Source organism: Alosa alosa, chromosome 12 (assembly GCF_017589495.1).
Source record: "Alosa alosa isolate M-15738 ecotype Scorff River chromosome 12, AALO_Geno_1.1, whole genome shotgun sequence".
In the NCBI taxonomy this organism is placed as follows: Eukaryota; Metazoa; Chordata; class Actinopteri; order Clupeiformes; family Clupeidae; genus Alosa; species Alosa alosa.
This window is the reverse complement of record NC_063200.1, coordinates 32,588,764-32,614,199: the sequence shown is the minus strand read 5'-3', so window position 1 is coordinate 32,614,199 and position 25,436 is coordinate 32,588,764. Positions and strand designations below refer to the sequence as shown.

Genomic DNA, 25,436 nt, shown 5'->3' with positions numbered 1-25,436 from the left:
AGAGCGCAGTATACAAAAATAAACTATTTTAAATGCCCTACTCACTATTAAGCCAAATGGAGAATTTTTTTAGAGACCAGAATCACACTAAACATCTGGACTCACAGAAGTTGATCTTGTAATTAGGTTCTTAGTTGCATCTGTCTCGAGCAAGAACAGAGCTCAGCATTATGCTCACCAACTTGTGTGGAACATATTAATCAGGTCCAGTTTATGTTCATACCTGCCATTCATGACCCAATGCAGCACAGTGTATTTAGCTGTAGCTCAGCATAGCCTATCTAAGAACCAGTCAATAAGCACATACAATTTTTGGTTGCTCATGGTGGCTAATCAAATGTTTTGAAGTTTTTGCTCTGTTTGATCATGTAGAATCTGATCCACAGTCTGAGATCTAATATTTAAAACTGATGCTGAACTGGAAGCTTTGATTAAATATACTCTATGCGTAGGAAACAAGTTTTCCTGATCAATACTGTGAATTAAAAATGTTATGCAGTGCTCAAAACTTCACAGGCTGCAAAGCAATGCGGCATTTACAGTAGGAAAGGGCTACACTCCAGCAATAAAAAGTAAACCATGTACCTGAAGAAGGCCTTGTCTGGAACAGAAACATGATCGAGTCAAACACATACCTTACCTGGATCAAGACAGTTCTACAACATTTAAGCTAAAACAGTTACACTTTTACTCAGCATACTAGGAGTGTTTGCTTAAAATACCACAAAAATGTAACTCAAGAGAAAAAAGGTTAAGAGGTCAAATCTATACGTTGATAGGAAAAATGTTGCTGGGTCCACCTTAAAGCACTCTAGTGAATTTAACTAGCAGGCTTTTGCTTTCCAATGCTTCAGATTCATAAATAATTAGGACTCATAAAACATAGATATGATGCTAATGATCCTCATGTTTATGAAGCTTCAGTAATGTTCTTACATTTCCATTTGTTGAGGACAACTACAAACTATTAAGCTGACTGATTTAGAGGGCTTCTAGAGTGACACCAGTGAACATTAGGAAACATAGAGGGTCAAGGAGCGGAGTGTGTGTGAGGAGGAGAGGGAGTAAAAGGGGAGAGGGAGAGAATCCACCCCTGCAGATGAGTAAGGCCAGAGAGAGGCAGGTGAATGAAGCCATGCAGAGAGAGGTTACAGCAGAGCACAAGCATGAGGGCCAGGGGGACCATACTTACTAGGGCAACAGGTACTCTTTTGCATTTCCTTCTCCTGATTGTAACGCAGCCACAAGGAAGAAAGAGCAACAATGTCTATGCAAGTCCAAACCACAGCCACCGTGTTCAAACAAAAGGAGTTAAATGAAATACAAAACAGACCACCAGGAAAAAAAGAATGGACAGAAGCCATTCTTACAAGACCCCAGAAAGATGAGTATGAAAAGATGGATGTGGAAGATATACAGACAAGTGGCACATCCTTGAAAGGCAGTGGATTAGATTATACCTGTAAAAAATTCTCATTCTAAATTGATTCGAACATCTTTGAGAAGTCCTCTAACAGGCTTTAGTAAAATATTTATTCAGTTTCATTCAATCAATCCAATTGGAAATTGCATTGGTGCTATACAAATTTATGTAAGCTCAGTGCTAGTGACAGAACTAGTGACAGTCAGCTGACACAATGCCTTAAGGGCATGTGAAAAAAGCATTCATATTTGAATCCATATCTCTTATTCATGTATTTATTTCTAAAGCCCCTGTCTGTCTCCATAACAAATGGCTATCCATATCACATATCACTGCCGTTTCACAAAATGACAGATTTGTGAAACTGCTGTAATTATTTCGGGATTCATGGGAAACAGTAACAGGTATATGTGTAATCCAAAGGTAATAAAGACCAAGAGGAGAAATAACATCTTCAAAAAGAAAGAGGGAAGATAGACAGAATCATGATGAGTTTAAGAAAAGTAACAATTATTTCATTCTTAGTTTCTAAATTGATCTTGACTCATTTCTTATTCAACATAGCTCATTTCAGTTACTATCTGCATGTCTGCAAAACACAAGTATGTGTTCAGTCACCTTCTTACTAACGAGCAATGGTTCCTAAAGCCTGTAATGCCTCAGTCTGGTTAGCCTAAACAGCCACCCCCCCAACAGCTAAATCAACTTATTTGGGATCAATTTACTTGGAGAGAAATATAGTTTACACCTCTGAGGTATGTTCAAATTCGGCAAACAGTGGTGGGCATGTTTAACAGTTAAATTTGGACGATTTTGTGTAAAAATTTCACGGGAGTATATATACACTAAATATTCCATTTAACAGCAACCCTTTGTCTAGCTCCCCTGTATGTTCGTGGAGAACTTCCTCCTCAAACTCAGGTGTGCTCAAATTCACAAACATTTGCAAACAGTTTTCTGTTTGCCTTGAGTCCTCTGTGAATGTTTGTCAACACTAACAAATTCTTAAGGTTTCTGCTCTTAATAGTTTAGCTCACCATTAGCCTTTAACATACCTTTAAATTATCCTTCTAGTAAGTGAAACGGATATACTATAGAATTATGAATTGTTTCTAGTATACAGCAAACCTCTTGGTCTATTATTACCCATATGAAACAGTATTATACACCTATGGTTGTTAAGAACATACAATTAAAAGACAAAGACAAGATCGAAAGCATTCCTAGGGTTGCCCTTTCAGACACACAATAAACACAACCCATAAAAGCCATGCTTGGAAGTGACCGGCCTATCAGGCGAGACCCACCTTCTTCTGGTCGGACTGGGGTACTGGGAGGGGTGACCGTGGGGCTCTGCTCCTTCACCTCGCCCTCCTCAGGCTCTTGTTGCTGGTCTGCGACACAAACGTGCATCATTTAATGGTGGGCTTTGCACTGCTTTAATTGGCTACATTTCAGTCCATTTAGGCACTTTACAGGCTTACATTTGGTTTGTTATTTCGGCGGGAATCAGTAATTATCTCTGTTATACATCATTCTGCAGTTCAGCGAGCAAATCACACTGAAATTTTGACTAAATGGCAGCACTTAAATTGTTTAGATAAATTCCATAACAAGTACTAAAATATTGAAAGTTTGGCAATGCCTCTTTTTTTCATGCCAGTGACATTTCATCAGATTGCAATGGCAATACCCCACTGAGGTGAGCACACAAACCAGAAACAAATGCAAGGACTGATTAGAGCAGGATGAGCAGACGGCAGAAGAGTCAAAGGAATCCACCCACAAGGCACCATAGCGGTGGACCTCCACCTCATAGAACACCACCATCTCCACCCACAAGGGAACATAGCGTTGGACCTCCACCTCATAGAGCACCACCATCTCCAGGATGAGCTGAGGGCCCACCAACTGCTTTTATTAGTACAAGTGCCACAATAAACGAACCCCAGCACACAACAAATCCAGGTTAGAAGATGAGAGTAGTCCCTTTGCCCACTTTGCCTCAAATGCCAAAGACTGCAACATTGTCAAAGTCCGCTGTGTAGACCACAATCAAGAGTGAAATCAAAGATTGCGTGGAGAAATCATAGCTAATTGTATCTTGATAAATCATTTTGAAGAGGCGGGAAAGGGAGTGGGGAAAGAGATGATACAGGTTGAGGAGGGCACCGGATTACTGGGGAAGACAAGACAGGGGGGGGGGGGGGCAGACTCCGGCCCCACAGACGGTGGCTCCAGTGGGGCAGGACGGAGGCGAGGCAGGCAGACAAGAGCTCCCCTGTACCTGGAGACTCACGCTCAACCGCCATTTGAGTGTTGGAGCTCAACGCTCGCAGTACGGCATAGTGAAAGTCCTTGTGGGGGGAGTGGGAGGATGCGGTGGCCCCTCCTGGGGATGAGCAGCTCCTCTCGGCCGAGTTGGAGCCCGACCCCCTGTCTCGGCTGGGAGCGAAGGAGCAGGACGTGGCAGCCAAGATGGTGGACTCCTCGCACTCTTCATCTGCCTTTGCCTCACTGAGGGTTAACCTCACGTGGTCCCCTGCAGGGCAAGGGATGGAACTACTCTCTCCAGTAAGCCTGGGCTTGGAAGGGGTCCCGCTTTCAACCTGTACTGAATACAACACAACAGGTTCTCCAAAAGCTCTTTGATGAGCTTAGAAGTGCAAGTGTGCTGGTTTGGTAGGATTAGGAGAGGGAGGACAAAAAAAAGTCATGACAAAAAAGTACAATCGAGTGCATCCAATGCTTCATTTAACATCAGCCATGTTAGCTGTAGTGACCATTGTGATATAGTTGGTTTTCACCAGGGCAAGAAAAAATCTTTTGCTAATCTTCTCTTGTTAACTTCCACCGTTTCTGAGACCTGAGACCTAGCAATGGATGCAGCCCTACCTTCCACACCTTTCTGGTTGAGCTCCACCTCCCGGCGGTACTCCTCCATGTCCTGGTCTGTGAGCTTGGTGAACGGGTTCGGTCCAGTCTTGCTGACGATAACTCGTGGCTGGTACTCCTTCTCAATAATGGCTTTGGAGGCAGTCACTAGTTCCCCCTAAACAGAGGGACAGAGGTAGAAGGGAAGCAAAATCTTAAGACCGGTAGGACAAATTAAGTTGTGACCTTCAAATCTGGAATCTGGAAACCCTCTGGCCACATTCACCTCACATAAGGCAGGGAAACGCAGAGTAGCTTCTTTTTAGTCAAGCAAAATCGTTGGTATATATTGTGTGTAAACAGTTTAACAACACTATAGTCAATCTAGACATTCAAATAACTGGAGACCCATTGTGATATAATATTCACCATTATTAAAAAATAAGTCAGTTGATCATACACAGCTCATGCTTGTAAGGAAGACCAGAACTGTCCAGTCAGCTTGACTATAGAAGTGACAGATGGAGGAGTTTTAAAACCACAGTCAGAATAATCCATACAAAATCCTCCATGGAACAGTCATGTTTGTGTGACGTTTACTAACTAGGTCAGCTGACACAATTGGGCCATGGACATTCTTGGTCAAAGTCAGAATAAGGAATAATCCTCGCAAACGTAAGTGCTGCAAATAGTGATTACTGTCACTAGAGTCAACAGTCAGAAGCTAAGAGTCACCATGATGGTGACCATACATGAGATTTCACGCTGAATGGAAGACAAATGATTGAACGTAACTATGGCATCAGAGAGTACCAAAAAAACAACCAAACAATGCATGATGTCAATAAGGATATGTAACCCTCACACCGCTCAAATCCTCTCCCCCTTGAAAGTGTATGTGTTGTAGCCATCTGTATTGTCTGTTTTGTATTATCTTTAGCCTTGCTGACGTCCGTTAGCTAGGTTTTGTTTGGATTGGATTGTTGTGCTTTTTGTCCTGACTGCATTGGGATGTGATCTCTGTCATGTATGTGCTGGAACAGGAACCTGCTGTAAACATGTTTTAACCGAGTTAGGCCCATTTAACTGTAACTGTAATTGTTACTTTTTGAATTGTTAATCCTTTCCTGTATAATAAATGAAATGACATGAAATGAGATGTATGGATAATGAGTATATAGCTTGTGGACTAGTAACCAGACGGAGAAGATACCAAATGAGGAGAGAGGAAGGAACAGTGTGAGTTAGCAGCTAGTCATGTCTGTTGATGTACCTTTCTAATAGACCTAGCAGGGCTATAGACCTGCTCAGACAGATCAAGGCCATCGATAGAGTCCGTGCAGTCAGACAGAGGGGCGTCCTGCAACAGCAAACCGGGTGAGGAGTACAGAACCCAATCACCCGGCATATCGGCATGCTAGATAGAACACACACTGCAACACAAGCACACCAGATGTCCTCTTCCTCCACTTTACACACACACGCACACACATTCACCTCAAACCATCAAATAATCACTGTCACTCATTCTCGCATGCATGCCATCATACTAGCTTACACTCATACCATCCAAGCACAGGATTTCATACGCATCACATACCCTAAAATACTGCACTAACCAACAATTTAACACACAAGCATGCAGCCACACAACCAAACAAACACCCACACAAAATCAGGGATACACATGCAGATAAGCAAATGAAGCAAACTCGAGCATCACAAGCAATACAAATGTTCTCCATCATGCACTCCAGCATGATACTGCAGGTCATAGTGTATCTAATACAGGTCTTGAACCTTTCTAGTATTTTGCCATGTTATATTATTACTATTACTCACAACACAGTCTTTCAAAAAGAAGCAAACATACAACCGATACATGAGTAATCCATGACAATGTATTGGTCAATAACCTCCTCGGTCACAATGCTTTAATACAAATAGTATAGGAAGATCACATACTGACAGAGAAACCCATCTATATACATCTACAACAGCAACGGCATTGCATCTGCATTGTGTTGACTGCATAGCTCAGTCATGCACTTGCCCAGACTCGAACCCGCAACTTGCAGCACCTAGCGGGTGCAAGCCCATGGGTGCTAACGTCTCTTAGCAGCGCGTATCTTAGGGCATCTACAGGGAGCTTTACCTGACATACATACTGCACTGCTACATACCAGCTGGCTAGCGCTACACAAGCTTCAGTTCAATATGAATGTTGCTTTAAGTTGGTCAACTTCTGATTGGGGCGCATGCCTAGTGCATGAGTAGCACAGCACTTCTGACTGGGGCACATGAGAAGCACAGCGGTCATGTTAGGTGATCTTCATTGTCTGTCACACAAGGAGGATTTCATGAATTTAACAATCATAGATGTGACAAGATTAACCACTGGGACAAAGTTGCAAGCTACACAATTAATTGCAGCCTTTGCGAGGAGCTAATAGCATCAGGTCAAATTGCCATTTAGTTTCAAATGGATTAATTGTGCATTTCTAATACCTCCTCTAAGCTCATAAGATGAAATCCTTTGCCACACAGGTTATGTTTTTACACACATCCATTTGTTCATTAGTTTGTCTGTTAGCAGGATTATGCAATAACTATCGTCCCAATTTTCATAATATTTGGTGGCAAGGTGTTTCTTGAACCCATGACATTTCAGAAAGCAAAACTGATTGCAGGTGCCCTGGGAATGCCATATCTTGCAATGTTAGCGAAAGTGAAACGAAATTGGTTTGATTTGTTGAAAACTGAATGGATTCTGAAGCCCTTTCCACTTTTCCACCTTTCCACCAAGTGTCATGAAAATAGGGTCTGGAGTTTTTGCATTATCCTGTCAAGAAACAAACCAACCAACCCACAGAAACAGGTTAAAAAAAAACATTTATCTCCTTATCGGAGGTAAAATGGAATTTTTATACATATTCTTCTAACATTTTCCATGAGCAAATGAGGCTACAGTACTCAACGGTATAGTGGTAGTGGATGAACCCTAATCTATGTTGCACGAGTAGAGTAAGTGAACACTTTTCAAAGTATGTTGAACACCGATCCAACCAATTTCTCTCTCTACTGAACTACTCAATCTCTCTGAGGTCCCACTGGACCGGACTCAAACATGATGACCACACGCAGGACAGAGGACAGAGGGGTGGACACAGCGGCATGAGAGAGAGAGAGCCATGCAAACTCATCTTACATGGACACATGGAGGTGATCTGGACTAAAGTAAGACGCTTGAGTTGCCCTCAAGCCGATTCAAATCAAACAAAAACTCAACTGAGTAAGTCACAGCAAACAAAACCAAACCAAAGCAAAGTCAGCGGTCATGAGCACAATCCCTCAGGAGTTGTGGGTCAGCTCAGCCTGTACTTACCTGCCAGACAGTCACCCTCTGTGATCAGAAAATAATGGCACAGTTAAACACCACCAACAGGCAGTACAGGAGGGAGGCACACTGGGAGAGAGGGATCAGTGCAGACTAACCTGGCCAACTGACCGGTCCACCACAGGACCAGACAGCACCTGGGACTGCGGTCCAGCTGTCTTTATGTCTTGCAGATTCTGCTCCCGGATCTGCATGGATCAGATGACCAGAACAATTCAGTAATGACCTGAGGTGTCTTGTCATTTCACCCATTAAACCTACTACTCTCAGTGGCTAGTATTATTTTAGCCGCAAACACTATATAAATGGCTCTACAGCTATTGTACTCAATTTGCAATCTATGACCACACAAATACCTTAGCTACAGTAAGTGACCAGTGTCTACCTCACTGTCAATAGCTGAGGGGCTGTTACATACCTTGTTTCGCATCTCCTGAACTTCCTTTGGATTTGTGTTGAGTGGGACGAATTGATTGGCCACAGCAGCCTGTCGAAGTCCTTCCTCCTTGGTCCACTGTATGGTTCAAATGAAAGATTAAAATGAACCAATGAACACCCAACAGACTTATTAAAGAAAAAAGACCACACAGAGAAAAAATAAAGATCTAACAAGGACAAGCTTAACGTAGTAGAATGAGAGGCATGCTTTTCAGAACAATAGTAACAGAACCAAACGTATTTGAACACCTAAAACACATCAAAGAGCAGTGAACCAATGATGATGCAGTTAATCAAAATCCTACAATCCAACCTGTTGGCAGTCTGTAACTGAACCGAAACTTAGACAGGCCATTAACCAAATGCTGCAGTAAGTCAGTAATGTTTAGTGGAGTGGGATAGATAGATAGGCTACAATAGAACAGAGCTGTACCTATTCTCCCTGTCTACTGTGCAATCTAGGATCTGATGACATTTCACTATACAATCTCATTCCCGTTCAAGATGGGTCCAACTGCTGTGGCTAAACATCCACATCATTATCATTCGTTCACCATCTCCTGATGGACTGACAGTACGTAAGAAATCAGTTAGAATCTCTAGCGAGCTCTGTGTGCTACGGGAGTGCGACACTAGTGTGTTTAATAGCCTGACAAATTGACAATGACAAAGCGCCTCAGTGAGGCACTATGGCTTTCCCCTCCTCATCATCATCATTGATACTCGTGCTAGAGACCATAAGGTAAAAGAAAGACACAGAGGAGGAACCAAAGGCATCACAGGATGAGAGAGCGGGGGGGGGGGGGTGAGAGAAGTGCTGAGTGATATGATGGCTGGCTTACGAAGCAGAGTGTTGAAGCGGAGTGGCGCATGGCATGAGTGGACATCACCGACAAATCCACACACACACACACACACACGCACACACGCACACACGCACGACTGTACTAGAGGCTGCTCAGCTGGCCAAGGAGAGAACTAACACATTAATTCAAACTTCTTCTGCATGAATGGTCTAAAATCTACTGAAACATAGAGGTGTTTGTGCCAACTAGTAGTCATTCAGATCCATTCTATCATCACTGATGTTATCCTAGGTAAGAGATGTTATCCTTGGAATTTTAGTTCTAGATCAACAATCATTTTACCCTTAAAATGAGGGAATGAACTGCATATGCATATAGCATCACCATCAGTCATGCACGTAAGCACTATTTGGATGTGCGGTCTGCTTTATAAAGCTAGCAGAGGGCGGGGAAAGAGCTTAGCATGAGTATGGTGTATTATCTCTCACTTTAGGATTGAGCTCAATGAATAGGTGTCTATGGAAGAAGGGGCTTGGATGGGATGGACAGGTAAACATGAGATACTCACTGATCACGAGTCTCACAACACAACACTTGCACTTTCCCACTAGAGATAATCATTTGAATAAAGTTTGAATAGAGTTAAGGGACAGATGTTTTGGTTTACTGTTTCTTCCCCCTAAATTTCAACAAAACACTCATGCTCGAGAACACTCCAGTGATAGAAATTATCTTCGTTCAACAAAAAGATATATAGAACCAGCAAAATAAGCCAACACAACTTGCCAATGAAACTGATAAGGAACAAAAGAGAGGTAGGAAAACAACTGGGTAGACTGGGAGGGGAGCTGGAGTCAGTAAAAAGCAGGCAGTGACTCCTGGGATCTCAAGCTCATACCCACGGGCAGGGCCTCTGGAGTGTTTCACACCTCCCTTCACTCTGAGGCTTCACTTTTAAAGCTGCAGAGTTCAGGTGGAGAAGGACCAGCTGCGAAGACAGGTAGCTGTCTCATGGGGTCAGAGACGATTGGGGATAAACACGGTTCTGTTCTGCTCTGCTGCTTTTAAGAGCTTTGAGTCCTCAAAAACTCAACTCCTTTACACCACCCAGAGGAAGAAACTAGAATTACTAAAACTATGGAGGACTTATTAATACAGAATCCTAAACATAATTGCACGCTGAAATTTGTGGGGTTTTATGGACATCTTTTTTTCTCAAATGGCCCCTCTGGATGAGTGCTTCCTGAGAATTCAGAGACACAGTTCCAAAATCGGATGAGTTACATACATATGATGGAAACATGGTCACTAACACTTGAGTCAGGGCTCTTGGCAAACCCTCTGAGGGGACCATTGAGTGTCAGAAACGTAAGCACACAGGAATAACACAAAACAAGAGGGAATCTGTAACAGCAGCAACACCATTCAGCCACGCCCACATGGGCACATGCATCAGTCAGTCAGCCCTCCAGGATGCTACCCACAATGCATCTGAATACTCATGCAAAATAGCATGCATTAGGCAGCTGGGGGGCACCCTGAGGTCATTAGCTGTGACGGGGTTGTTAAGGCTCTATATCTGACCAGAGAGTGGACAGACAGAAGAAGCTACCTTAAGGTCACAGGAAGCACAGAGTCATGGAGGGAAACATCAGGCTCTGACAGATTAGATTACAGATTGCATGTAATCACTGCATGAGACACTACAGGAATTTAACCTCAAAACACAATGCCAAAGGGCTATGGAATCTGTAATTCAGCCTCAGCCTTATGCTCTGAATGGGGAGAGAAGGATGGGGATGCTTTTAGAGGGCATCTTTCCGAGACCAGAGGCCCATGTTTTTCTAATGAGGGAGAGACAGAGGGTCAGAAAGGGGAAGAGGACGAAACATCGGGATTCGTATGGTCAGGAGCTGCCTCATGGTGCCCGCCAGCTGCCCAAATAGTAGCAGTACATCTAACTATGAACAGTAAGGTAGGCACAGACCAAGCAGTTGGTAATACAGCTTGGCACGCAGACACCGGACGAGAGAGACTGCAGCAAGGGTTTGACGTGATCGTGTGAAATGTTCGTCCACACCTTAGTCTTCGCCTTTGGGCTTCCGCCGTCCGGCCCGTCTTCGCAGGCCTCGTCGGGCCGGCCCGAGCTCAGCCAGCGGCTTTTGTCACGCTGCTGCCGCTGAAAGCTGTGCTTGAGGGGAGAGCGCGCACCCGAGTCACTGTCCTCAGCGTACGAGTAGCCCGTGGCTGAGGGGGGGATCTCTACGTCACTGTACTTTTTAGCTTTGTCGCGCAGTGAAGGGCAGCGGTATGGGTAACCTGTCCGGTAGCCCTGTGGAGGGAGACAGAGGGATAAATGGGAGAGAGGAGAGAGAGAGAGAGAGAGATACACAGAGTGATAGACAGAGAGCAGAGAGAGAACAGAGAGACAAAGAGTTGATATGCAAAACATGAGGAACGGGAATAAAATCATACCATTTTAAATTTGATGGCCCCTTCTCTTTGTGAAATGAAACTCAGTTGCTCTCAAGAATAAATCCCAATCCATATAAATCCCCTCTGCTACTGAATGATTCCCAACTGTGTATCAAAGATGAGGTCATCCTACCAGATTATCCAGCATCCGCATCAGTGCCTCAAATTCCTGCTCTCCGACCAGCCACTTAGGGTGGGTGCTGGCCGGGTCTGAGGCTGGCTCCAGGTGCCGGGGACGGGCCTTGTACTTTTCCGGATCCAACATCACCAGGTTATCAGGTCCTCCTGCACTAGCCAGAGTACGCACCTGTCGGAAAAGATGAAGCTGGGTGACACCATAACAAGTACAATATTCCAAGACAAATAGTCTCCCTCACAAACAAACACACACACACACACACACACAAACAAACAAACAATGGACATTTGAACAACATACCTGAATTTCACATGCTGTTACAAGGTTATGAATATAGTAAAAGGCTTCTTCTACAGTTTCACCAACAGACACCAGCCCATGGTTTCTTAGGATCAGCACCTATGAAACAACCAAACAAAAAAAAAAAAATCAAGGACACAAACACAGCTGTTAGTCTTCAAAAAATACTGATACCTTGACCAAGTTGTGAAAAAACAGCAGCTACGATTGAAAGTGCCACTGTGTGTTCCCTTTACCAGACCTCGTTCAAGCGGTTAAGCTTCTGAGACTTTGCACTGCCGGCCTGGGGCCTGGGCTAAAAGTCTATTCTTAATGAAACTGTGATTATGGATCTCTCAGTCAGTGGATATCACCCTGATGTCTAGTAAAAAGGTGCGAGCTCTGACCAATACCTTGCTTGTGGGACCCAAGTTCTTCTGAATGAGGATGTTTTCCTCTTCGTCCACCAAGATGCCATGGTAGTCATGGTAGGTTACCTCCCCCAGTGCCAAGGCCTCTGGAGAGATGGGCAGCAGGCCACACTTCATGGCTGATACCTAGAGGACAGCACATGGACAGTGCTTGGAAGTGCACTAATATGCTCTCTTAGGAAAACACAAAGCTTCTCCAACTGAATCATCTTCTGTGATCTTCTGAAATACTGGCATTTGATATTTGACTTATTACACACTATATAATAAACTCTACAGTAGGGACAACCACTCTGATATTACTAATAGCAAACAAAATTATCAAGTCTATCATCACGGCTATGTTGTCTCGGTGAATCACTGACATAATTTGGAAATTGGAGACAGATGGTAGAAGAGCAGGGCATGAAACAGGAGGAGGAAAGGGTTGGGGGGGTGGGGGGTGGAATATGATGCGTACAGCGGCTCCAGCAGGCGTGTGAATGTGCACAATGCACTTGACATCGGGTCGCGCAGCATAGATGGCGGAATGAAGCATGAACCCAGCCTGGTTCACACCAAGGTTGGTGCTGCCTCTATCCACAATCTCCCCCTGCAAGTTGATCTTGACCTGTGGAGGAGTTACAGGGACAAATGGGTGACAGCAGGCAATTAGCTTATAATAGGATTGTGTACATTTTGTGTAATACTTAAACAGAAACTCTTGAGTTGAACAACTTGGTAGCTAAAGATAGAGGCTGTAGCCACAGTGCATATGCATTAAATGTGTGCTCTTTTCTACACATAACATGCAATTTAAAACACAAAGATACTTCCTGTGAAAACTTGCATACACACACTGCTCAAGGACATAAATGAGGAAGAGTGGTCTTACCAGACTAGAGGCGGACACCTCACTGTAGAGAAGCCCAAATGGGACAATCAGAAACCGCTCTTGATCTGAATTCAGACGGACCTATTGGACAAGAGCAATGAGACACAGCAACACACCTTAGCAATGTACAGCTGAAAGCCACTTGAGCACATTCAGCTATACCAGGCAACCATCTGATGACTCACCCACTATATATCTACAGTTTTAGACAGAGCTCAAGCATCCCTACAAGGATGTCTCCCTAACTGCCCAAAGCAACATTCTAAAAAGAGGGGTAGCTTGAATCATGTATGGCTCACTCGTCAAATGCTGTAATTAAATGATGAAAAAAAAAACCTTACAAGTAATTAGGATTCTAATTATCTAGATATTCAGAATTTGTATATCAAGGACAGCTGATCTCTGAATGTGTCATCTTCTTTAGCAACATAAGATCTGTATCCTTCCGGTATAGCCATAGTGACTGTTGGGTGGACAGTACTCACAGTCAGGTGGTTATAGATGAGCTGAGACCAGCCAAACAGGTCAGCCAACCGGTAGAAAGCGGCCAGCTTACAGCGCAGAAGCTTCTCCCCCTTCTCATAGGCAATGGAGTCGGAGCCGCGCAGGTCATTCACTGGAGTCACCATTCCCAGACCTATACACATAGAATTACTACGCATTTATTCAACATCTTAAAATGAACTGTAATCTATGAATAGACTTGTGAACTACTACTGTGATTACTGCTGTGCCTACTGAAGAAGATAATCAAAACAATGCATTGCTTCTGTGAGGCAGAGAGGGTAGGCATGAAGAAGAAGAAGAAGAAGAAGAAGAAGAAGGGCATGTCCTCCCCGTATTGTAAATACATAAATGTGTGAGCAAAATAAGCAAAATAAATGTAACAATAGGAATTCTGCTCTGAATCAGACCTTGTCTGTCTTGTCTGTCTCACTAATCCGAATATGCAATTACAGTTCAGTGCAATTGTGTAGAACACTCACAACCTTTTCAAACTTTTAGGCTGAGTTGTGTTACGAAATCAGATGGTGATTGTGGTTTCATAATATTCATAACAGATAATAGGACTCATTCTTTCTCTCATGTGACTGAGCAGCGGCTGCATCAGGGCATGTGCCCTGAGATGACCGCCTAATCCAGTCACATGCTACTGTATGAGACAGGGGTCAATCTGGAGGACAGTGGGGATGCATTTGCAGGATCAGTGGAAGCATTCACCCTGCCCAAGCTTAATGCTTACTAGAGACACTGACCAAGGGAACAACAAGACATTTTGAGAATATCCGTGACAAGGTCTTTGAAAACTATGACTGATGGGAATATGTGTTGGCAGGTAATATTGTGTTCTGTAGATATTCTCTGATACCAGAAAAGAAAACAGGAGGTGAGATTAACTATGGTCACTGAAATGGACTGTTTGGGGCTGAACTCACTCATGTTGAGGGCAGCCATGCCCCCCTGTGGGGCCGCTGGGTACATGGTGGGCACGCTAGTGGTCATGAAGTCAGCGATCTGCTGCAGCGCCAGCAGACTGGTGGGTGTTTTCCCTTTCTTTAGCTGGTCCTGGATCATGGACTCCAACTCATCACAGAAGGCCTGCAGAAATACAGGGACATCACAGGACAAGGCCAGTTGCAGTTTGATCTTTGTTGACAAATCAGTGAATAAAGGCTGATACTACTAACACTAAATCAGTTGGTACATGTGCATATCTCCAAAAAAATGAATCCTTCCCAAATGCTGCTTCACATCGTGCCTAACAACACCCCTTGTTGTTCTAAAGTCACTAACCAACGCTTTCTTGGGGCTTATTGCTTCCACTTCCCCCTCTTTCATAACATGGACTTACAGCATCAGCCCTACATCATGCGATCTGAGACTTGAGGGCCAGGGACCAAATTTGATCATGGTCCTGCAGGTGGCAGGACAAAGCATCTCATGGATAGAGCCTTTGACACCTCAAGCAATACCCTGTGTGATGTGTGATGAAGTCTTGGGTGCCTCTCAGCTGTGTTATTCCTGTGTGTCCACCTACTGTAAAATGGCTAACTTTTTTAATGAACTGAAGTCATTTTAAAATGGCAAGGAACATGTGTATGTAGTCATGAGAGGGAGATATGCACCACTGCCCCACTTCATCCACTTCCCTTCAGAGCCGTGCAAGTTTAGCCTGTCCCCTGAACAATGGAGACACTGTGGAAGGCTGTACTTCTGAAAGGACCTAATGAAGTGTCAGGCTGCATACTTAGTAAATCCACATAAACAGACAAGCTCTGTGATGGCTGATTCCACACTTCTACAAATTCAAATTTAGTCAGCTGGTCTTTTCTGTGTGCACTACTACCATTTTGGTAACCTTGGTAACCCTATAAGGGGTATGCCAATAGAAGCCCCTATCTAGATCACTTGTGTCTATGAAAGACAGGAGAACAGCTTGTTTGTTTGTAGCCGTGCATAAGTGTGTGTTTGAGGGAGCCTAACCGGACTCTGTAGGATCATGGAAACCCTCTTCCTCTGCTCCATCATGTTGAAGTCTTGCCGTAGATCGGGTGCCATGTTCCTCTCTCGTTGATACTCGGGATTGCTCTCATCGACACGGTCAAAGTAGCGCTCCTTGTGGGGGGGGTTGGTGGGCGGGGGGGCTGTCACCACCCCAGCACCTGAATCTCCATTCATCCTGATGACTGATCCTATAGAGGACAGGGGGACAAGAACACATTTTGATATTCAACAATCCTCTGTGTCAGACACTTGCACTCACTGACCAGTCTACCACAACAGAAAACTACAAACATTGCTCACAGTGGGGCACTAAGCTTCTAAGCTTATTTAACATCCTTCCACAGCCGGAACCTTCCATCATGGAGTTCTAAGTGACCTCATCTAAAGCTACATCCTGTTGAAACGGAGACACTTCCAAACACAGGAGTGTTTTATGCGGCAAAGCAGGACACAAAGTTGTGCTTAACTGACATATATTGTAGAAAAACTGAAGAAAGGAGTAGAAAACATGCTTTCAATGCTTCTTACGAATGGAAACAACATTACCAACATGGCAGACAAGGAAAATAAGAACAATGCAATGAAGCAGCTGAGTTTCACACAAGAACACCTATGAAAATAACAGTGTCGCAATGTTGATGTTACAAAGCAGCCAAATGTCTAACTCTAATAAAGATGTGAATATGGTGTGCTTTCAGATTTGTTTAAGTACAGTGGTAATATTCAAAGGAGCAAATGGACATTTATACAATGACAAAGGGAAAGAGAGAGACCGACAGACAGAGACAGAGACGGGGGTGGGGGGGCTGGCTGGCTAAAACCACAGTGCCATTAGTCCTCTGCTAAGCATCCAATTAAAAAAAACAACTCAACTCTGCTGCCATGACAACCCATCACCGAGCCAGAACCATGCCAAGCTGCTCATGAAGTGAGGCTGCATTGGCTTGACTTCTGAATCACAAGAAGCCAAGCCAGACACACACATTACACTATGTGCTACTTCAAATCTTGCTCAACTCCAGGGCTAGTTTGAGTGCTTATGCAAACTGGACTCTTCTTTCATCTCTAAAGCACAGTGTGACTAATTAACACTAATCAGAGAGGAATGAGCCTTTGGCAATTAACTGTCTGAGAGAATTCTGATTAAGCCAAAAAAGAAATCTACAGTATTTGTACAGTTGCAAATCTGACATTTAAATAAAGACATTGTTTTCTGAGAGAAGTGCAGTTCTCAGCATAATGTCCAAGGCCAGGCAAAACTGAGAGAGTAGGGGAGATTTCCGACTCATCTATATTGATTTATTTAATGTCCAAGCATTGAAGCTCTCTCTGAAGTTTGGAAATGTAATCTAACACATTCCTTGAATGATGCAATACATCTGGAGTGCCATGCCAGAAATTCTCTGTGTTATAAGCCAAAATACATTAGGAGTAAGATCAGCTTTGGGAAAGAGAAAGAAGGAGGGAGGCAGGAAGAAAGAGATAGAGAGATGATTTTGTAGAGGACAAAGAGTTGAGTAGCAGCCCTCGCCCTCCTCGCTGATGCAAAGCAGGAAATAACTGAAGCATTGTGTAACAGTACCTCCCTTCGGTTGATCTGTAGTGAACCTGTTTTGCCTGAGCGCAGCACAGCAGTGCGAGGGAGGAGGGTCACAGGGGAATATGCCACAGCCATCCCACAGAAAGGCTGCATGGAGCCTCTACTAACAGCACTGTTCCCTATGTTGAAGAGTTCACTTTTCAAAAGGTGCATTCTCATTGAAAGCCATGTATTCATGTACATTATTAGACTAAATAAAAGTAAGTGCACTCCCATTTCCTGTTCAGGATTGATGGGAGTGCTAATAGGGTATAAATGTGATATTTGTGCAACTCTAGCTTATTTTGGTTGTACCAAAACTCCCAAAACTGTTCTCTGAGCATCGGACAGCTGTTATAGCCAACAGTACTCTTGAGCATCTCAGCACTCTGGGAACATAATGAGCCATTGCAAGTGCAAAAGAAGCAGACCATCTGTAGGTTAAGATTACACCAAAAATGATAATACCATACCTAAAAGAGAGGTCAGGAAACAAATACATTGTCAGAAATAGTTGCCAATGCATGAACTTAAAACGCCATCCACAGTCACTGAACAGAAGTGAATTAGCAGCCAGGCCTTATACTGTTGGAATGAAGGCCACCCTGTATCAAGTTACAGTCTGTCAGAGAGACCCATGGCAGTGCCTTCCATGTCAATCCCCAATCAACCCCAACTCCAAGTGTGGGAGCACTTTGCACCAGCTTATTCCTCTGTCACTGACCACAGCTGTCTCTAAACAATGAACACAAGCACAGCGCCAGAGGGACACAATCAGAGACACCTATCACATCTAAAGCCTGAAGGATTACTCAGAACCGTAGGCATCCCACAGTGCAACCAGAGAGAAGCTACAAAACCATTCTAGACAAAATCCCATCAATTCTAAGGTACTACTTAACAATCCCATTACCAGTTAAATGGATAGGCTGATGTAGCCAGTGAGGCCAAATACCACAAACTGGTCAACAGGCAACAGACTTGCCTTACAAACACCAACACCAGTTGGCACTAATACATGCTAGCAAACTTGTTCACTCCTAAACTTGGTGTAGCCAACTTGATGATGACAAGTTGTTCTGACACTTTCAGGCAAGAACACAAAACTACACAGTAAATAAACTGGATTGATAAAAATGTGTTGTAGACGCTTTAGAATCTATGACCAACAGTCTTAATGCTGGTTTAATATAATGTGTAAATGTGTTGGACAGAAAATGTGCAGTTCTTTGATCATCTGGTTATCAAGATTCAGCATATTTAACATGATTAGGTGTTTATAACCAAAAACCAAAAACATAACCAAAACAAATGTATGGAGACTGCAGACTGGAGGGATGAGTGAAACATCTCATTATTTTGTGAAAAGGAACGCTTCTAACGCTGGGATCTTAAACCATCCTCAGAGTAGCATGGTAATATTGTTGGTTTATTAGCAAATTCTAACCAGCAAGAGAATTTCCAATGTGTGAATCTGGCAGAGAAGGCAACTGGTTTCCTTCATGATTCAATTGTACGGTCACTGAACCATTTAACCCCAGCTGGTATATTGGATAGTAATTTGTACAGATGTAGCAAAAAAATATTTTGGTGGGGAGCTGAGAAAAATCTCATAAATTCACCCTTTGTAAATGAAGTAGGCTACATGTTCTGTGCTTGTTTGTAACAGCACCGGCAAAAATATTCTCAGTTATCAGTCACCAGTCATATTTCAGTGAAGTGTGCAGAGGTGTAGTTTTTTCCTGTGGTCACTATGGAAACAATGAACATTTCCATAGAAACCTTTGGATACCTATTTTCTATTATGTAACATTTTGTCATCTCCTCCTACACTAAAACCCTTGCCACGGAATGGCTCAACAATTCTATCTGAAACTGTGATCTATTCTAAACCATTCAGCATCAAAGCTGGCCTCTAGATTTTGTCAGCATATCCATATCCCACAGACCCAGGCAAACAACTCTTGAGGAATATAAAAGCCCTGATAAAGAAAGATATGGATGCGACTGAGGAAAACAAGCAGATTAAACATCAATTCAAGCCAGTTCGGCTCTGGCACCTAGTGCGATACATTAACTGATGAGGTCATGATTTAAGTGATCACATATGTACCCAAAATGGGTCAGCCCATGCTCCCTCCCCTTCCTCCAAATTCCCTGAACTGCAACATGACATAAGGAAAACATTACAGCTCTGAAAGCTATAACTGTGTGAAGCAAGAGATCGCCACTAACTTTGATCATTATTAACAGAGAAATTTTGATGCATCAGTAATATGGCATTATTGCTTCAAAAAATACTCTGACAGAGTTGAACGTCTGCCCACACAATCTCTTTGCCAGTAACAGCTTCTCATATAGGCCAATTCCCAGCAGTGCCTCAGGGCAGAGAGGCACAAAAAGCTTTGACGAAGGCCAGCCAGAGTCCAACACTGAAGCCTACCAACCCCGAAAGTCTCTTACAGCCAACTGCTGTGATTCTCAAAGGCCTCTGAAAACCTTATGAAACATGGGCAAAAAGAAGAGAATGCATGCAAATGCACTGAGCACAGTAAAACAGTGTGAATTAATGAACATGAGGACTTTGTAAATGGGCAACTGACTAAATGTCAGTGGTTAAATCCATTATCATCTTTAGGGGTTTCTAGGGTCTTTTGGAAATGTACGCCTAACAATAATCAGCCTATGTTGTTCCTGTGAAGGAAGAGCATTTATGCTACATAACTGCATGGGATAACTGATTTTACAGTGGATGGAACAATACATTATCTGGTGATCCATGCCACACAAAACTGGTACATTTAACAGTTAGGATTGATTCAAGTTGGAAAATGGTTATGTACTGTGGAATGTAGAAAAAACAAAAGGTTTATTTTTTTGTATTACACAGAGTGAGATCATACTGCCCTCATAGGCCTCATCATTACTGTGCATTGATAAACTCAATAGTCTACCAGTCTGTAAAGAAACACAAGAACATGGGACGGTTGACTGTGAGATTATAAAGTTGGTGTGGTCACAAAAACAAGTGACAATTTCTGACAGACCCAGAAAATGAATAGATGCTGTCATCAATACACCAAATACCATATCTGACCTAGTTAGTCAAAGAGTGTGTGGTTATCTCAGGCATACTGTGGAGCAGATGAGCGATGAGCGATGTGTGTGTGTGTGTGTGTGTGTGTGTGTGTATTTTGATGGGTTAGGGTGGAGCATGAGCCTTTATCTTAATCTGGGTGTGGCGAAGTTAAACATAAGAAGACCCTTTTCACAACCTAAACCAACAATTCAGGAAACAATCCTGGATCAGCAGTAGGCCTAGACGTAAATTATTGTGTGTGCGTGTGTGTGTGTGTGTGTGTGTGTGTGTGTGTGTGTGTGTGTGTCCATCTTTTTACCCAATCAGGAAGAAGGGCTGTGGGCCTTTAGACCTTGGGTTCAATGAAGTACCTTGACCTCAATGTTTGTTGCTAATGGCTTAAAATACATGAATACACTTTCACTGAATATTGTGCTCTCTTGCTGCTCTGGCAGCATTAGGGACTAATCAACAAGAATGCATTTGCAGACAAACAGCATGCAGTAAACCTTGCACCACCTAGATAAATCCATGCTCTGCACCGAAATGCTTCCTTGCCACAGTTGCCATATGGCGTGCTTGTGGGGGGTAAGAGGGTTAAGGCTGCCAGTCTTATGACGTCATTTTCTATATTTTTGATATGTTGCTGAGTATAACATAAACAGCAAAGAAAAGTGATTGATAATGACTGACTGACTATTATTGTGTTACATGTTTCAAATGTAAAGCACTTTGAGCTGCATTCTGTGTATGAAAGGTGCTATACAAATAAAGCTTTATTATTATTATTATTATTATAAAATATAAATGCCAGACGCCAGACACCAACACAATCATATTTCTTCAATGCCTTTGCCACTCAAGAGTTACAATCAGAGAATATTTTTGTTCACATTATGAACAACTAAACTAAATATCCTGTGTGACCATGTGCACTGAAAAAATGTGGAATAGATTTTCATCTCTCAAAAGGGGTTGGTGATGGGAGAGACAGCAGAGCAGAAAGAGAGACATAGTATATTGGATACTATACTGGTATATTGGATAGTAATTTGTACAGATGTACAGATCAAGCGTAATAGTAAGAAGAGTGATAAAGGTGTGATAAAGGACTAAAATAGATCAAGTGCATTACCTACGAATAATGCATGCATAATATTGGCCCCCACAATTATCCTGTTCAAGTTCATGTGTGTGGGTATCAGACACAGGGTGGTTTGCATGAAAAAAGACTTAACTCAGACACAATGCATGAGTCATAACTGCAGTTACTACAGTTCAAAAGGTGGAGAAATAACACAGACATAATAAAACGTTTATGCAGTTGGCCAAGGCCTGTGCCTTTTTGATGCCAGAAGAGATGACACAAAAAGTGCTCATGAAAAAAGCAGCATAGACAAACGTGGCTAAATTCCGACATCCAAAAAAATTGCCCCGTTTCTTGTCAGATAAAACATGAAAGACCAACTGAACAGGCTACAATGTTTTCTATTGACAGCACTAAATGAAGGGACAGTTGCCTGTAGGACCGCTCTCATGCAGCCTAATACATTCCACCAACAGTAGGCTAGCCTACAAACTACAGCAGGAGACTTCGGATAACAATGACATTGACAACTCCAATTCAGCGCTCAGTTATTTTCACAATCACAAAACTCATGTGGCCAAGCCAGTGCGCAATACCAAAACATTACAACGTTAACGTTACAATGAAGGGGTTTGCAACAAATCGTACTGTAAAGCCATACAGTAGGCTAGGCTTATCGTTGCATATATAGGCTAATCCCAGTGTCTTCAAGGGAGGAGGCACCACAGCTTTCACTTAGTATGCTACAATAGTCAATTTAACATAGTATCCTAGCCTACAAAGAAGAAGGAACACCTAATTCCAACAAAACAGATTAGCCTACTGTGAAGGTAAGTGAACCCCGCTTGCTAGTGCGTTGTTGTGGGTTTGCCATACGGTATGGCCTTCAGACCGTTTTCGCCGTCTGCTCTTGTGATCATGTAGGATATCAAATTGTTGCTTTGTTGTTTCGCTTTGTCACAGTGAAAGCATACATTAGTTGGTAGCATATGGGTACAAACTCAAAGGAGATGCTTAACAAGTTGAACACGCACGCCCTTCTTCCACACGCCCAGCTAACTAACTACATACATACATGCATACATACATAGGTTACATTTTAGCAAAATGCTAACTCGTCCGCCGCTACATTAATAGCGAGGTGGGCTTTAATATTTAAGATGGTTGTTTCCAATAACTGCAGACAGATTCGTAATTAAAATTGCATTAGATAGGACTCACCCTTATTCTACGGTGCAACGTATATTTTAAATCAGTCAATCGTCGATCAAGGTCTTTTAAATGTTTTGTCCACAACCTCAATGTTTTCAAAGGATCTCCGGTTCGTGGTCCTTACGTCGCTCCGCCCCTCTTTACCCTCTTGCAGGGTGCGGCAGACAGACAGACAATAAAAAGCGATTTGCTGATTGGATGTTCTCAGGGAAAATCTGGAAAATCCCAACCACCCAACAACATAAACTCGTTTTACTGGGAAGCCGAGAATGCATAGATAGTCCCTCACTAAACCTTTCCTTTTTTAATGGACGGCCCGCCATACTGTGCGGTAGTAGTAGTATTGTGCCTGCCTACCCTGACAAATACCTTTTTAAAAAATCGATATTTTAATATTTTGCCCATTATTATAAAACCCCTAGCCCAGTAGGCTGCAACTTTATTAAAACATATTTGCTGTCAATGAAAACCAGTGGCATGATGCATAGTGACTTTGGGTAAGAATCTTAAGATCATGCAAGGTATGTACACTGGACGCCATCTACTGGAGTGGATCCTTTTTCCAACTAACACCAACAGGTGGCAATATAGTGCATTTGTGTCGTAGGACGTCACTACAACCGTAGATGAAGTTGTATTAGATTTACGTCAGTCACGTTTACGACGTTCGTTTACGTCAGTTTCTTGTGGGTTGTTGAGGAAGGTTCTCGATTTGTAGGGTTAGTCTAGCAGTTTGGTTTACTGATTTACAGGTAAATATTCTCTATCGAAATTATGTAAATAATGTATTATTCACTTAATGACTTTGTCAGTTTCGCCTTCTTATTGCGCGGGCGTTGTACCGCTAACTTAATGTGTGGTGGCATGGTGCGGTTGATAGGGTTTACAGTCCTCATTGCTAACGTTCACATTACTCTGATCTTTTATTACAACAGTTAGCATCTAACGTTAATTCTTTAATGTTGTGTAATTGTTGATGAAGAACCAACATGCTCGTGTGTTTAGCATTGACTAAATGATGTTTAACTTGTTCACAAGTTGTCACCATTGTTTCCTCAGCTAAACAGACTAACGTTAATCGGCAAATGTTTACTTGATAACGTAAACAGCCTATTTCTAAGTGAAATCATCATTCAGTATAATAAGTAGGCTTTAACGTAAATACCAATGGGTATCATAGATTAATGTTACTGTACTGAACTTTATTTGCTAACCTCACAACGTTGTATGTGTAATGATCATAGTGCGATTCCATAGAAAATTATGTTTGTTGTAACATCCATAACGCCAATATGGTATGATGTGAATGATTACATGAAATTTGAATATTTGCTATTTTTGGCTGAAGAATGTACATGAGAAATAATGCACAAAAAATTAATGTTATCATTCACATCATACAAATGGCAAGGCATTTCACTGGCGTTATGGATGTGACAAAAAGTCAATTTTCCGTGGAATTGCCCCATAGACAAACTGTTTTTTCTCAATTGTCAATAGCTATGTTAGCATAGCATTAACAACAGTATTACATAGTAATCTATTACATAGTATTAGCTGAGAGGGGTTCTAAAGGATCTTTTGACTAGTATTAGTATGAACTAGCATACTAGTACATATCAGCATAGCATTGACATTAACATAGCATTTACAGAATCACTCGGTGATTAATGTTGTATCTGACCATATTAACTTGATTATAAGTATTGATAACCGGAATTGGGTGTGCTGTTAGTGTTGTTTAGTGTCAGCATACAAAATATTAATGATGTCCTATCACTTTTACTTTATCTACAGGCTAAAATATTTAATTTATCCTCTAGGCAACAATGGTGTGCATTCCCTGCATCGTTATTCCAGTTCTCCTCTGGATTTATAAAAGGTTTTTGGAGCCGATAATCTACCCAATAATTTCACCAGTCATCAGCCGTTTCTGGACCAAGAAAGCTGTCCAAGAAAGGGGTACTGGAGACGAGAAGACAAGTGAAAAGAGCAATGGAACATGCAAGGTAAAGAATTTTTTTAACTCAATCAACATTTAGTCCTAGAATATGGCAGGGTAGGAGTTGATTTGTAGCCTACTTGGGAATTATTATGTAAAAGCTGTGCGTTTTCTGCCTAGATATCAAGTCTAAGAATCAGAAAGTGATCAGTTGTCAATCTGTTACTGTAGTGTGTAATACAGTATGTTTTTATTTGCTGAAATGTATGATGGGATCATTTTGGTTTATATATTCCAGAATGAACTGAATGGGCAAGCAAAATGTCAGTCAGCAAACGGAGTCATGACAGCCTCTGATAAGAAAACGGATTAGCATTTTACAATGGTATATTAAGGTATATTTGATAACATGAAGATATTTTAAAATGTAAAAATGTAATTAGAGGTACATGTTTGTCCAGTCGTATTATACACATCCATCTGGGTTTGAAGATTGTAGACAGTAGAGACATACTTGATGTACAGAATTATGTTTATCAAATGGAATTAAAATATTTAATCGTAACATTTGCAGTAAAGCATTAGGTTGTATGTAATACAGGGGAAATGTTATAACAAAAATGTACTTAGCTGTAGCCTGTGTCACCAGCTTGCTGAACATCAGCTTGCTTTTGCATATGTTCGACATTTAAGGCCTGCTGGAAAGACTTATTTTTTTTTGTTATGTAATCTTTCATGCTAATTTGATATGGCTGTGGTCTTTGTATGCAGACATGTAATCAGCATCACAGCATCAGTTTTGTATCGTTCAAAGAGAAATTTATGTTCACATTCTAATTTAACAATGGTGTAATTTTTTTTAAGTGATCGAAACAATAAAATGACATCGTCCATGA

The 25,436-nt window shown here is 42.2% G+C and overlaps 2 protein-coding genes across 20 annotated transcripts in view; one reads left to right on the top strand and one right to left on the bottom strand.

The window, feature by feature from the left end:
- Positions 1 to 22,951, bottom strand: part of add1 (adducin 1 (alpha)) — a 26,412-nt gene extending 3,461 nt beyond the window's left edge. Inside the window, exons 1-19 of one of the 17 annotated variants that reach the window (XM_048258195.1) lie at positions 22,608 to 22,951; positions 15,621 to 15,829; positions 14,573 to 14,735; positions 13,622 to 13,773; positions 13,137 to 13,217; positions 12,723 to 12,872; positions 12,245 to 12,388; positions 11,853 to 11,951; positions 11,547 to 11,720; positions 10,926 to 11,270; positions 8,113 to 8,208; positions 7,793 to 7,882; positions 7,683 to 7,700; positions 5,571 to 5,657; positions 4,319 to 4,475; positions 3,711 to 4,037; positions 2,731 to 2,817; positions 1,193 to 1,226; positions 586 to 601 (exon numbers count right to left, since the gene is read on the bottom strand). In XM_048258195.1, the coding sequence (XP_048114152.1) occupies position 601; positions 1,193 to 1,226; positions 2,731 to 2,817; positions 3,711 to 4,037; positions 4,319 to 4,475; positions 5,571 to 5,657; positions 7,683 to 7,700; positions 7,793 to 7,882; positions 8,113 to 8,208; positions 10,926 to 11,270; positions 11,547 to 11,720; positions 11,853 to 11,951; positions 12,245 to 12,388; positions 12,723 to 12,872; positions 13,137 to 13,217; positions 13,622 to 13,773; positions 14,573 to 14,735; positions 15,621 to 15,815 (2,400 nt within the window). In that variant the 5' untranslated portion in view covers positions 15,816 to 15,829; positions 22,608 to 22,951 and the 3' untranslated portion in view covers positions 586 to 600. Of the gene's footprint in view, positions 1 to 585; positions 602 to 1,191; positions 1,227 to 2,730; positions 2,818 to 3,710; positions 4,038 to 4,318; positions 4,476 to 5,570; positions 5,658 to 7,682; positions 7,701 to 7,792; positions 7,883 to 8,112; positions 8,209 to 10,925; positions 11,271 to 11,546; positions 11,721 to 11,852; positions 11,952 to 12,244; positions 12,389 to 12,722; positions 12,873 to 13,136; positions 13,218 to 13,621; positions 13,774 to 14,572; positions 14,736 to 15,620; positions 15,830 to 22,607 lie in introns of those variants that run through there. The other 16 variants (XM_048258193.1, XM_048258194.1, XM_048258196.1 and 13 more) reach the window with 16 other exon arrangements.
- LOC125304148 (UPF0729 protein C18orf32 homolog) lies at positions 22,087 to 25,436 on the top strand. 3 transcript variants are annotated; one of them, XM_048258208.1, is made up of 3 exons: positions 22,087 to 22,216; positions 24,422 to 24,607; positions 24,839 to 25,436. In XM_048258208.1, the coding sequence occupies exons 2-3, from the start codon at positions 24,428 to 24,430 to the stop codon at positions 24,911 to 24,913; spliced, it is 255 nt and encodes an 84-aa protein (XP_048114165.1). In that variant the 5' UTR covers positions 22,087 to 22,216; positions 24,422 to 24,427; the 3' UTR covers positions 24,914 to 25,436. The 3 variants fall into 3 exon arrangements, with proteins under 3 accessions (XP_048114165.1, XP_048114164.1, XP_048114163.1); XM_048258207.1 differs by lacking the exon at positions 22,087 to 22,216 and adding an exon at positions 23,241 to 23,350 and having other exon boundaries at positions 24,396 to 24,607; XM_048258206.1 differs by lacking the exon at positions 22,087 to 22,216 and adding an exon at positions 23,246 to 23,350.

What these genes read in the sequence shown, in the direction of transcription:
- LOC125304148 (XM_048258208.1), top strand. Translation starts at nt 24,428, where the DNA reads ATGGTGTGCATTCCCTGCATCGTTATTCCAGTTCTCCTCTGGATTTAT. An exon ending in AGAGCAATGGAACATGCAAG is followed by an intron (nt 24,608 to 24,838) that starts GTAAAGAATTTT and finishes TATATATTCCAG; the next exon opens with AATGAACTGAATGGGCAAGC.